We start from the raw sequence: 13,350 nt of genomic DNA, 5'->3' as shown, positions 1-13,350 counted from the left end.
AACTGAAGGTGCCTTCAAGCAGCCAGTTCCACAGTCTCTCCCTTGTAAAGGGTCGGCCCTCCACGGCTATGCCCTGCCAACGTTTGTATCATTTCTGCCAAGCAAGTGCACAAAGGGAATTGTTTCTTGTTGGTGTGTGTATTAGTGTGTGCACGAGACACTTTCTTCCCCCTTGGCCATCACAATCCTTGTTTGAAGCAGAAGCAAACACTCCTTCTGAAGGCAAGAAGGATAAAACAAGTATGTGGAAAATGTGCATATATAAAAAATAGGATATTTGAAAATTAGAGATTGTTGAATAATTTTAAATTATTAAGTCAGCAAAAAGCTGGAGTATGAGAGTACTTTTTTAAAACATTCTAGATACTGTACCCCAAACATATCCTAATTTTTCTAAACATCAGTACTGTTTTTTCTGTTGACTTTGTAATACAATAAATGATTAATGTATATCAGGTTAATAAGCTGAATTAAAGGACTGAGGAAATTAGATGCATAGTTCCGAAAAGGTTTTTCATTGTTTGAAGGAGGGAACTTTTCTATGACTTATCCAGATTTCTAATTGACACATAAGTCTGTATCACTAATTGTCTAATGGTTAAACCATGCACAGTTTAAAAATATGTTGGGGAATTTGATAAAACTTTGAAACAATTTTCTATTCTGAATCAAATGAATAACATTATGATACCTTTGAGACAACAATTTATCTCATTTCATCCATTTTAAAGGTGAATACAAGCTCAAATAGAATTTGTCTGTTAAGAAAGTTCATGGCCATTTGAACTAAGAAATAGTTCCAAAGAATGCAGCTACTTCATTTGATACATAGATCTGGTTATAGGAAAAAAGTTTCATTCTTGCCTAGGTGGTTACTAATCTATTGATCACTCTTCCCAATACTCTGGCAGCTACCACAACTTATCTCTGATTTGGAGACAAGAAAAATTGTTTCTGTGGTAGTAAGAAAATGGATATATAAAATTATGTCTACTGAACTTATAATATTGGCCCTAAACTCTGTAACGTAATGCTAACATTATTGGAAAATTGAAAACTGCATTTTGCTCTGGAATTCCCTGAAAAAATATTTCTGGTATTAGGGCTTCATACATTGTGTTCCTGAAAAGAAAAATGGGCTGAAATATTTCAGCACCAATTAAAATGATTACGAGGCATAAGTATAAATTGGAAAGCTGGTTTTCTTGGGTTGCTATAAATTGGCCCTGAAGATAACTTCAAAGGAAGTCCAAAAATATTTTGAGCAATGGAAATACTTGAAATAAGCTTACAGTAAGCTTACCTATTAAGAGGTACTATTATCACTCCTAAGTTGTCACAAGTTGCCCCACCACAAGAAGGACATTGACTGAGCAAAGCATGTAGTACCTTTGTGGGGCCTATGACTCAGTAAAGTATTTAGTGCCAGATACTTAGGAAACACAATACAACTATCAGTTATTATGACTATTGCTATTAAAAAAATAAAGTAATTTCTACATGTAAATCTTGGCATGTGTTAAAATAAACAACTCATTGCATCATTTAAACTGAACACAATTCAGCTGTATTTCAAATGGGGCTGGTCAGTAATTGTGGCCAGCGGCCTTGTGTTATTTGTACTTGCGGACTAGTAGTTCTCACCTGTCTTTCTCTGACTCCTATTAGCCACTGGGATTTCAGCAGCTGGTTCAGCCAATTCTACTCAATTCAACATTACCGGTATTTACTGAACTCCCTTAAGAGCCAGGCGTTGGAATGGGCACTTGGGATATAAAATGGAAAATGTCCTACCCTGGAGGAGCTCACTGCCAAATAAGAAGAATAAACCCTGAAGGAGAGAGCCTATCATGAAACCCTGGGGTGTTATTCCATCTGACTTTCAGGAAGTTGTTTATACGGTCAGGTCAGGAGTTGGTTCCTTTGCGTACTCTCCAAGTAAATCTCAGCGTCTCCAATTCCAGACTTAAACATTAAAAAGAGAAGTAATACTTGAGGGTATACAGAAGCACTTCTGCTTAGGAAACATCTTTTAAATAGTTTTCCACTAATGCTAATGCCCTGTTGAGAGCCTTTTAGCATTACCACTAGATATATTATTCCATTTCTTGAAATCAAATGACTAATGTTTTTCTCCCTTCCAATTTCAAGCCAGGCATTCCCATTGGGCTTAATCCATTTAACAGAAAAATGCCACAGATTTTAAGAACGGACCTGCTTCCCACCATATAGCTTATGGAGAACAAAATCAATTTTGAATTATGAGCATTTAATCAAAAATTCCACATTATAGACTGTGAAATGTCTTCTTTTGTCATAGATAGAGATCCACAGGTGAAACTGGGCATATAGTTGGTTATTTACAATGGTTAAATAAAAGTGTGGATTAAAGCTGACAGATCTGGGAATAAAAGAGTTGTAGTGGGCTAGAACTCATGGGCAGATTTAACAAGTGAAATTCCACCAAGATACATCAAAAATAGCAACAGGACTAGATATTCAGCTCATTTTGCTTTATATGTAATACACCAGTTGTGGCTTTAGCGCCAGTCTGATTCATCTCTCTACTACAAACTGAGACTCTATAAAGGAAAATATTGCAACTGGAGTAAGGAAGTTGAATCTTATAGGAAGGAATTTGTCTTCTCATGAAGACTTCAATTTGCCAGAAGTATCTATTGGGGAAGTGTTTACAAGAAAATGTGCCATTTAGCCTTATTCTAAATTTGCGTAATAACTGAACCAAACAAAAACATTACTTCACAAAATTGCTCATTGGACAACCCACTACTGTTTTTCATTTCTATCTTATGGCATGTGATTTAGATTATTCAGAAACATACTTAAATTTGTAGCTAAAATGACTTAAATGCATGAATTTGATAGAAGAAATATAAAAAAATGCTTTGCTGTAAAATTATAAATATTCTATAATGTCTTTAATTTTGATAGCTTTATTGAGTTGTTTGGTCTGATATTTCTATGCCTTTGACAGATACATATTTTGAAAACTGAAAACAATACAATAGTTCAGATATAATACTTAACTCTCAGAAATCATAGACCAGTTTTGTGTTTCTGAACTTCTTTAAACACATCCAAGTGTGACTGGCCTATTATCGAAACATGATGTTATTTACACAGGCTATTTCTTGATTCCGATCTTCTAACTCATTTATGATTGCTACCTTTTGTTGCCACATCAGAACTCCTTTACTTCAAGGAAAATGCATAACGAAGAAAGAAAAAACCTGAAGATCATGTTTATTATATGTAAAAATTCATTCTTGTCACACCAACTCTGCCATGCATATGTTAAATATATTCAGTAAAATATTTATTTTAAATTTATGCTACAAAATTGTTTGAATGAGCTCACTACTTTAAAAAATTACTTAGGCTAATTATCAATTAGTTTTAATAATTCATCCCATAACAAAAACACTATGGAAAAAATCCCCAGGAATCCTGGAGAAAAAGAAAGAACTTCATTAAAATGAAGAAAATTTACTGGCATCATTATGTTTTAAACAATTCTAAAAGTACATTTTAGAGCAAACTGTATAATGTTTGTAATTGATCTAAACGTTAAGGCTGTTATAAGAGTTACTATTTTTGTAATCATTTCTAAAGTACATTTTCTTTTATTTAAGATAAGAAGAGAAGCAGAACTATATTAAATCATTTTCAGAGAAGATTCTAAAAAGGATCTTTCATTTTGAAACTGCATCTTAAATACTTAAAACACATTTATGATATTAAGATAGTGCCTAATTAACTAATTGTGACTTTTGTTCTGTTCTTATTAACATCAGTTTTACTAGTTATGTGTAAAATTAAATTTTGTTTCAAAGTTACATATGAAAAAGTAACCAAACTACATAATTAAAAAAAAAATCTTTTCTCTTGGTTCCTTTGGTTTATATAACATAAATTTGCTTATGGATGAAATGTGAATGCCTTTAAGCAACAGCAAAGAAAAACTCAGTTTCCTTTTTAAAATAAAATAGCTGTTCTGGACCAATAAAGAAAAGTATATTTATTATGTTAGGATGTTCATTAGGATTTAGTTTTCTATCTGAATGTCACACTAACTAGATGACAGGCACATCAAAGTAGCAGAGAGGAGTTTACTTTTAAGATCCTATTAACAAAAATGTCCACATTTGATGCATTAAAGTAGCTTACCTATACTAAGATTAGATGCTAGAACTACTTTATTTAGAACAGATCACAACTGGTAGATAGAGATGTATTAAATGTTGTAAACAACTTTGTCTGCTTTTATATCTCAACCTTGGTGTGTTCCTTATTTTCTGCTAAATAAACTTTGTTAGCCCCTGTTAGTAAAATTAGAGCCCATAACCACTTTCTGGGGGGCAGGGGGAGAGAAGAGATGAAGATCAAGATTTTTCCAGTGTTTCCACTCTGTTCACTGGTCGAGTTAAAGACCTACTGTGGAAGGCAGCTCAGTAAGAAAAGAGAGTCAATATTAATATTTGGACTGGCTTAAAATTTTGCTTTTCTGGGAAAAAAAAGATGACAAAATGGCACATAAATATTGCTTGCATTCTATGAAGATATGTAGGAAACTTTCTTTATCTACAAGTCTGACTAGCTGGCTATCAGATTGTGGTAAATGTGTACAGCTACTTGCCAAATGTGTACAGCTGGAACTTGCCATCGTCAATCTGTTCGAAGAAAAGTAAATGCTTGCTCTTTTTTTGAGGGGGATTAGGAGATAACATTTTGACTAAATAAATGATGATAACCTCTTACAAATAATAAAAGATAGGAGTTCTGGCTTTTCACCACATCAGTCTTTGTACACTGCAACTTTCTCATTAAGGATTAATTTCTACTGGGCCCCAGTGGAGTGGAGCTATAACTTCGTGTTCCCTTTGAACATCAAAGGGAAGTTATTCTTTCAAATAAGAAAATCAGTAGAACACACACTCGTTTATTTGAATATGAGTAAATAAAAATTCCTCTTTTATGTTTTGGCTGCACAAGTGAAGACAGAAATGGTCAGAGAATACTAGGTGTAACCAAAACAGGGCATCATCTACTCTTAAGGTCTGCACAGCATTCCTGTGGTTGTAAAAAACCAAAAAACCCCCCAAACCCTCAACACCTGCTCAAAGGGCATCCCATGGGCCCTGGCATTTTTTAGTACATAAGGACACCAAATTATGAAATCACACATCATAAAGAACACCACATTGGTTATTTACTTCAGGACTGACTTCTATATTCAGCACTCATATTCCTTGAACTGTGTTGCATTAGAAATAAGTATTTAACATTTACTGTATCACTTTTTACAGACACTCTGAGTTTAATATTTCATAGGGCACTGGGAAAATGTCTTCTTAGGCCACTGTACAGGCTGTCATCAAATAACATGATAATAATATGGCACTTAATTTCCTAATAGTATCTTAACTTCAAGAGGTTATCTATAATATAGATAGATGGTTCTATCTATAGATACATAGGGAACATTGGCAGTAGGTGGCAGCAAGTTCTCCTGAGCACATGGAGGACACAGTCAAATGCATTTGAGGTATGTGGGAAATGGTTTAAAGCAGAATTTTATGCCAACTTTTAGTAACGGAAGCCTAACAAATGTTTGTTCTTTCAAGTGAGAGAAGAAAGCAATCTGGAACTATTCATAAGCTTATTTTCTGTATTCTTAAACATATTTTATAATGAATGTATGATTTAAATAGTAGGTTAAGTGTTTGGGGGTACTGCACACCTCCCTTGCATACAGTCAAACTTCAGCGTGATGGGAAAGAAGAGTTATAGACTGCTAGGCAAAATTGCCAAACTGGTCTCAGAAATTCAGTGCATTGGAGAGCGCGGAATCCTTGCAACACTGACTTCAGCAGTTAAACCAGAGAGGCTGGGGATGAGTATTCTGCTTTGTAGTAGAGACAGCTGTTCAGGAGGAGGAAATGTGAATTCTGAGAGCATGATCATTTAGGAGAGCAGATTTCCATTCCTGGAACAATATCACTACCACATGTATGAGTGCAATTGAGGGGAAACCTGGTGGGGAAAATAGTTTTAACATTCTTTCAGGTAAAAAAGAAAAAGCAGTCAAAATAGCTTCATGGTAGAGGAGGAGGCGACCTGCCATCTACCAATCCTAAAATCTAGCAGGATGGCACCTTTCTTTAAAGACAATATTAAAGCAAGTAAGAGACTTTTTTTCTTCCTCACTGTCTCCAGAAAAAGAATCACTACCTAGTGGAAAATGTTGTGCAAGCCTCTTCATGTTTCTTCCCTCCAGAAAACAACTAAGCAGATGGAAGAACTGGTTCACAAACATCCCAACTCTTCCCTGCCAAGGTACATCAGAGACGCCGAAAACTGGGATTGCCTGGGCTTGGGGTGGGCTCGCTGCAGTGTCTGGAACTAAAACCTAGATGTTTCACCTTGTGGTAAGGAGCACCTGTTTCCCAGAGTGGCCTAGATCCTGGTCTCTGCTGGAAGGAATGAAGCCCCAGATGCTTTGCACGGGGGTAGGGAGAGTGGTCTTGGTCTCCGAGAATAGGGTTCCTCCTGGGTCACCGCGTTCACCCAACCACCTGTTACCTTCGGGCCTGCGTTTTCCACAGACAAAATTATGCTATGAGCCGCTGCCTCAGGGCTTTGGAAGTTGCAGTGGGGGAGAGAAGGGGTGGGAGAAACCCCCAGGGATGATAGAGAGCTTCAGGTCTCCCTTTGGGTGTCGGAGCCGCTGTTTACCAGCCCAACAGCCTTCAGCCCACTTCCCCTTTCCTCCCCCGGGGGAAGAGATGGTTAAAGATTACACAGCAGCCGCGGGTACTTCAAAGGGCGGCGCGGGCAGCCAAAGGTAAAGATAACGTTCTGGCAGCTCTAATCGGGGTTTGTGGTTGCCACATTTTAATCACGCCGTTAAAAAAAGAAAGAAAATAAAAAGAAAGGAGGGAGGGAAGGAAGGAAGAAGGGAGGAAGAAAGGGAGGAAAAGAGGAAAAAAAGAAAAAGGTTACATCACATCACCGTGCAAGGGATGCAGACTAAAAACCCTCTGGAGTTGGGCAAGTTGTTTCTTCTTTGGGGCAACTTTCTACAGACCATCTTTTCGTGGAATGCGACTAGACGCAGAGAGGCGGTTGGGACGGTAACCAGATGGCAGCCTGCCTTTGGGTACCAGGTTCTGGGTCACAAATGCCCACTCCACACGCAAATGCCTGCATTTGCAGGAATTCACCCAGCGATGTTTCTAGAGCTGGACTGGGAAGCTGCGGCGCAGCAGCGCTTTCCCGGGTTGCACTTGAAGCCATTTCTCTGCGGGCCCAGAAAGTGCCGGCACGCTACTCCCCGAGACACGTGCATTTCTCTGGGGGCCCTAACAGTCCTGGCCAGGATGCCTTTGACAAACTCGCCCGCCCCCGCCCCCACCCCCAGAACAGGCTGGCGCCGAGGAGACTCCAGCCTCGCCTTGGACGAATCTTCCTTCTCCTCTTAGCCTGTCTCCCGGAGTGACGTGGGGAAGCACTTACAGGTAGGAGGTGAAGACGCTGAGGTTGGAAGGCAGCTCCGAGAGCCCCAGGTCGGAGCAGTCCACTCTGAGCAACATCCTGCCGTCGGGCTCGCAATGACAGTGTGTGGGGCAGCCCCGCAGCAGCGCACCAGACCTGGGCGAGCTGCTCCCGGCCGCCAGCTGCAGCAGCACAGGCAAGGACAGGAGCACACCGAGCCGGGAGGTGTCCATGGTGCCCGAAGTAGGGGGCCACGAGCCGGACGCGGGCGGAGGGCAGCACCGGACTGCTACGGGCCGTGGCGCGCCGGGCGCCACTCGGTGGGCTTCTGCAACTCAGCGGGAGTCTGCAGCACCAAACGCAGCGTTCCTGTCCCGCCGGCGTGGGCGGCTAGGAGAAGCGCGGCGGGGACTGAGGTGCCGGTTGCCGCCACGCCGGCCTTCGGAGCAGCCCTGGCTGCAGCGGCGACAGTGGCGGTGCGCCTTGCTGCTGCTCGCGGCCTGAGCGGTGTGGAGCAGCATCTCTGCTTGCACGCTCGTTTTTTAAAGCGCTCCAGCCCGAATTGCGCGCCCAGTGACGTCAGCGCAGCCTAGCTTCCCAGGCACCCCCTGCCCGGCCCCACTTTCCCTCCACTTGTCCCCTCCCTCCTTTCCCAAGTCCTGGGCTGGGAGGCAGCAGGCAGCCCGCGGTGCTGGCGAGTTCTCGGCGCTCCCACTGAGCCTCCGCGGGGAGGATTCAGCGCTCAGCGCCGCGCGCCCGAATAAGGGATCCCCACCTTTACCCCTTCATGAGTCTTGGAGACCCAGATCTGAGAGTCGAGAGGGACCTGCTTCGGAGAGACCTAAACGGACGCACAAGGACTGGAGGATGCAGCACGTTTCCCTCGAGCCCGCTTCAAATAATGAATGAGATACTTGGAGTGATTAAACAGAACAAAACAAAACAAAAACACAAAAACTGAAATTCGATGCAGAGAAATAGTTACGTTATCAGGGTAAGGAGGCAGGCATCCCCGGCGAATGATAGGTGGCATTTTTGATCCTTACGTCTGCCGCACGGTCTGACTCGCTTTTGCCCTAAAATCAAAGTGCTAGGCTAATCGCTAAATAAATACAGCTCCTGCGCGAGCACTCCACTGCTGCCTTCCTTACTCTTGCGGGGTGAGGAAGTCGAAGTGACTAATTGTTTTTAAAAGTGGTTTAGAATACCTTAGAAGTCACTTTTAGTAAATCGATGCCAGACAGACAGATGGCTGTTTGCTAACTTCCGGGGACTTTTCATCTTAAGTGTCAAAGGGTTCTCTGAACTGAGAGCAGTCCCACCTACGTGAGTGACACTGGGGTCTGAGAACCGCTGCGGAGCGCCAGGGGGGAAATGCATGTTCTTGCTTCAAAAAGTGTCCTATAGTGAATCTGCAGGAGAAAGGAGGAAAAGGATTCAGGGCTTTCTTGGAGAGAAGCCCTCAGTGAGGTACAAAATAGCCCTCGCCAGACCTGAGTGAGTTGCTGAAAGAGGTGTATTCCAAGCCTGCCACACCAATTCACAAAAATACAATTTTCACTCTGGGGCACAATGCCTCATAGCATCATGAAGGCAGGAAACCCTTTTGATTTTCCAAGTCCTTTTAAATCTTCCTCCACTTAGACTGCCCAACCAAATTTCCCATATAAACGTCTAAATTTTAGAGTTGGGAAGATTTGTTTCTCTGTGCAGTGTATGTGCCTTCCTTCATTTACGTCCAAAGCTCGCTGTTTGTTCACCTAAAATATCTAATTTCTTGACTACAATCTGTAGTCTAAACATCTTCCTTTCTTGAGTGAAAAAACAAACAAACAAACAAAAAACTTGACAGTGCTAAGTGCCACTGAAAATTGTGAGTTAACTCTGGTTTCTGCACAGTCAGTACAGAGAGCCGGCGTCTCTGGGCATCCTGTTCCTTCACTTTTCCCTATGTATACCACATTCATTGCTATTTTGTGCTTATTCTCACGTTATTCTTGCTTCCCTTAGCCACTCTTTCCACATTTAAAGAATGCCTACCCTGTGTCTTTCTTCCTTTTTTAAAGATTTTTTTTAAATTTCAATAGCTTTTGGAGTAAAAGTGGGTTTTGGTTACATGGATGAATTATATAGTGGTGAATTTTGAGATTTTAGTGTGCTCATCACCCAAGTAGTGTATGTTGTACACAATATGTAGTTTTTAATACCACACCCTTCTCCTACCTTCCCCTTTTGGGGTCTCCAAAGTCCATTATAACACTCTGTATGCTTTTGCATATTCATAGCTTGGCTCACACTTATAAGTGGGAAAATATGGTATTTGGTTTTCCATTCTTGAGTTACTTTACTTAGAATAATGACCTTCAGCTCCCTTCAAGTTGCTACAAAAGACTTTACTTTATGCCTTTTTATGGCTGAGTACTATTCCATGCTGTTTGTATACCACATTTTCTTTATCCACTCACTGGTTGATGGGCACTTATGTTAGTTCCGTATCTTTGCAATTGTGAACTGAGACACAATAAACTTATGTGTGCATGTGTTTTCTTCATGTAATAATGTCTTTTCCTTTCAATAGTGATATGATTTGGCTCTGTGTCCCCGCCCAAATCTCATGTTGAATTGTAATCTCCAGCGTTGGAGGAGGGGCCTGGTGGGAGGTGATTGAATCATGGGGGTGGATTTCTCCCTTGCCATTCTCCTGATAGTGAGTTATCATGAGATCTGGTTGTTTAAAAATGTGTTGCATTCCACCTTTGCCCTCTCTCTCTCCTGCTTTCCCATGTGAAGACATGCCTGCTTCTCCTTCTTCTTCCACCATGATTGTAAGTTTCCTGAGGCCTCCCTAGCCTTGCTTCCTGTACAACCTGTGGAACCATGAGCCATTTAAACCTCTTTTCTTTATAAATTACCCATTCTCAGGGAGTTCTTTATAGTAATGTGAGAATGGACTAATACAGAAAATTGGTACCAGGAGTGGGGCATTGCTATAAAGATATCTGAAAATGTGGAAGCAATTTTGGAACTTGGTAATAGGCAGGGTTTGGAACAGTTTGAAGGGCCCATAAGAAGACAGGAAGAAGAGAGAAAGTTTGAAACTTCTTAGAGACTTGTTAAATTGTTGTGACCAAAATGCTGATAGTGACATGGACACTGAAGTCCAGGCTGAGGTGGTCTCAGATGGAGATGAAGAACTTATTGGGAACTGGAGCAAAGGTCACTTTTGTTATTCATTAGCAAAGAGGTTGTAGGCATTGTGCCCCTGCCCTAGAGATCTTGGAACTTTGAACTTGAGAGTGGTGATTTAGGATATCTGGCAGAAGAAATTTCTGAGCAGCAAAGCATTCAACATGTGACCTGGGTGCTTCTAACAGCATAAGCTTATATTTGTGAATAAAGAGATGATCTGAAACTGAAACTTATATTTAAAAGGAAAACAGAGTGTAAAAGTTTGGAAAATTTGCAGCCCTGTCAAGTGGTAGAAAAGAAAAACCCATTTTCTCAGGAGGAATTCAAGCTGGGCCTAGGAAGGAAGAATGATTTTGCAGGCTGGGCCCAGGGTCCGGGTGTCCCACTTCCCTGAGGCCCACTGCCCTGAACAACCTCAAGACACTGCTCCCTGCATCCCAGCCAGTCCAGTTCTAGCCATGACTAAAAGGGCCCCAGATATATCTGAGGCAGGCTGCTCCAGAGGGTGTAAACCATGAGTCTTGGCAGCTTTCACTTGGTGATAAGCCTGTGGATGTGAAGAGGGCAAGAGTTGAGGCTTGGGAGCTTCCACCTAGATTTCAGAGGATATATGGAAATGCCTGGATGTCCAGGCAGTTGTCTGCCTCAGGGGTGGAGCCCTCATGAAGAACCTCTACTAGGGAAGTGCAGAGGGGAAATTTGGGACTGGAGCCCCCACAGAGTCCCCACTAGGGCACTGCTTGGTGGAGCTGTGAGAAGAGGGCCACCATCCTCCAGACCCCAGAATGGTAGATCCACTGACAGCTTGCACCATGTGTCTGGAAAAGCCTCAGGCACTCAAAACCAGCCCATGAAAGCAGTCACCACAGAAACTGTTACCTGCAGAGCCACAGGGGCAGTGCTGTCTGAGGCCTTGGGAGCCCACCCCTTGCATCAGTGTTGCCTGGATGTGAGACATGGAGTCAAAGGAAATTATTTTGGAGCTTTAAGATTTAATGACTGCCCTGTTGGGTTTTGGACTTTCATGGGGCATACATCCCTTTTGTTTTGGGAAATTTCTCCCTTTTAGAATGTGAACATTTACCCAATGCCTGTACTCCCATTGTATCTTGGAAGTAACTAACTTGTTTTGATTTTATAGGCTTATACACCAAAGGGTACAGGTACAGGGCTCTTTCGGACTGTGGACAAATGTTGAGTTAATGCTGAAATGAGTTAAGACTTTGGGGGACTGTTGACAAAGCATGATTGTGTTTTGAAATGTGAAAAGGATATGAGATTTAGGAGGGGTGAGGGATGGAATGATATGGTTTAGTTCTGTATCCCTACCCAAATCTCCTGTTGAATTGTAATCCTCAGTGTTGCAGGAGGAACCTGGTGGGATGTGATTCAATCATGGGGCAGACTTCTCCCTTACTGTTCTCATGATAGTTCTCATAAGATCTGGTTGTTTAAAAGTGTGTAACACTTCCCCCTTCACCCTCTCTCTCTCCTGCTCCCCCATGTGAAGAGGTATCTGCTTCCTCTTCACCCTCTGCCAGGATTATAAGGTTTCTGAGGTCTCCCCCACTATGCTTCCTGTGTAGCCTGTGGAACCATGAGCCAAGTAAACTTCTTTTTTAAAAAAATAAATTACGCAGTGTCAGGTAGTTCTTAATAGCAATGAAAGAACAGACTAATACAGGTAGATACCAAATATTGGGATTGCTGAACTGAATGGTAGATCTACTTTTAGCTCTTTAAGGAATCTCCATACTGTTTTCCGGAGGCTGTACTAGTCTACATTCTCATCAGCAGCGTATAAGTATTCCCCCTTTACCACATCCATGCCAATGTCTATTGTTTTGTGACTTTTTAATAATGGCCATTCTTGCAGGAAAATGCAAGTTGAAACCACAATGATGTTTAACTTTTTTTTCATGTGTTTGTTGGCCATTTGTTTATTTTCTTTTGAGAAATGTCTATTCATGTCTTTAGCTCACCTTTTGATGGGATTATTATTTTTTTCTTGCTGATTTGTTTGAGATTTTTGTCAATTCTGGATACTAGTCCTTTGTCAAATGTATAGTTTGCAAAATATTTTCTCCCATTCTGTGGGTTGTCTGTTTACTTTGTTGATTATTTCTTTTGCTGTGCAGAAGCCTTTTTTTTTTTTTTTTTTTTTTTTTTTTGAGACGGAGTCTGGCTCTGTCACCCAGGCTGGACTGCAGTGGTGTGATCTTGGCTCACTACAAGCTCCGCCTTCTGGGTTCACGCCATTCTCCTGCCTCAGCCTCCCGAGTAGCTGGGACTACAGGTGCCTACAACCACGCCCAGCTAATTTTTTGTATTTTTAGTAGAGACGGGGTTTCACTGTGTTATCCAGGATGGTCTTGATCTCCTAATCTCGTGATCCACCCGCCTCAGCCTCCCAAAGTGCTGAGATTACAGGTGTGAACCACCGCGCCCGGCCGAGGCTTTTTAATTTGATTAGGTCCCATTATTTGTTTTTGTTTTGTTGCATTTGCTTTTGGAGTTTTAGTCATGAATTCTTTGTTTAGGCCAATGTCCAGAAGAGTTTTCCCAAGGTTATCATCTAGAAGTTTTATGGTTTTTTTGTCCTAGATTTAAGTCTTTGATCCATCTTGAGTTGATTTTTGTACGAGG

General features: G+C 41.5%; 1 protein-coding gene across 1 annotated transcript in view; it reads right to left on the bottom strand.

Moving 5' to 3' along the window:
- Nucleotides 1-8,053, bottom strand: part of LGR5 (leucine rich repeat containing G protein-coupled receptor 5) — a 147,552-nt gene extending 139,499 nt beyond the window's left edge. Inside the window, exon 1 of the mRNA XM_009181214.4 lies at nt 7,537-8,053. Within this exon, the coding sequence (XP_009179478.2) occupies nt 7,537-7,748 (212 nt within the window). The 5' untranslated portion in view covers nt 7,749-8,053. The remainder of the gene's footprint in view (nt 1-7,536) is intronic.
- Between the last annotated feature and the right edge of the window lie 5,297 nt (nt 8,054-13,350).

This window comes from Papio anubis, chromosome 9 (genome assembly GCF_008728515.1).
Source record: "Papio anubis isolate 15944 chromosome 9, Panubis1.0, whole genome shotgun sequence".
In the NCBI taxonomy this organism is placed as follows: Eukaryota; Metazoa; Chordata; class Mammalia; order Primates; family Cercopithecidae; genus Papio; species Papio anubis.
This window is presented reverse-complemented; position numbering and strand designations above follow the sequence as displayed.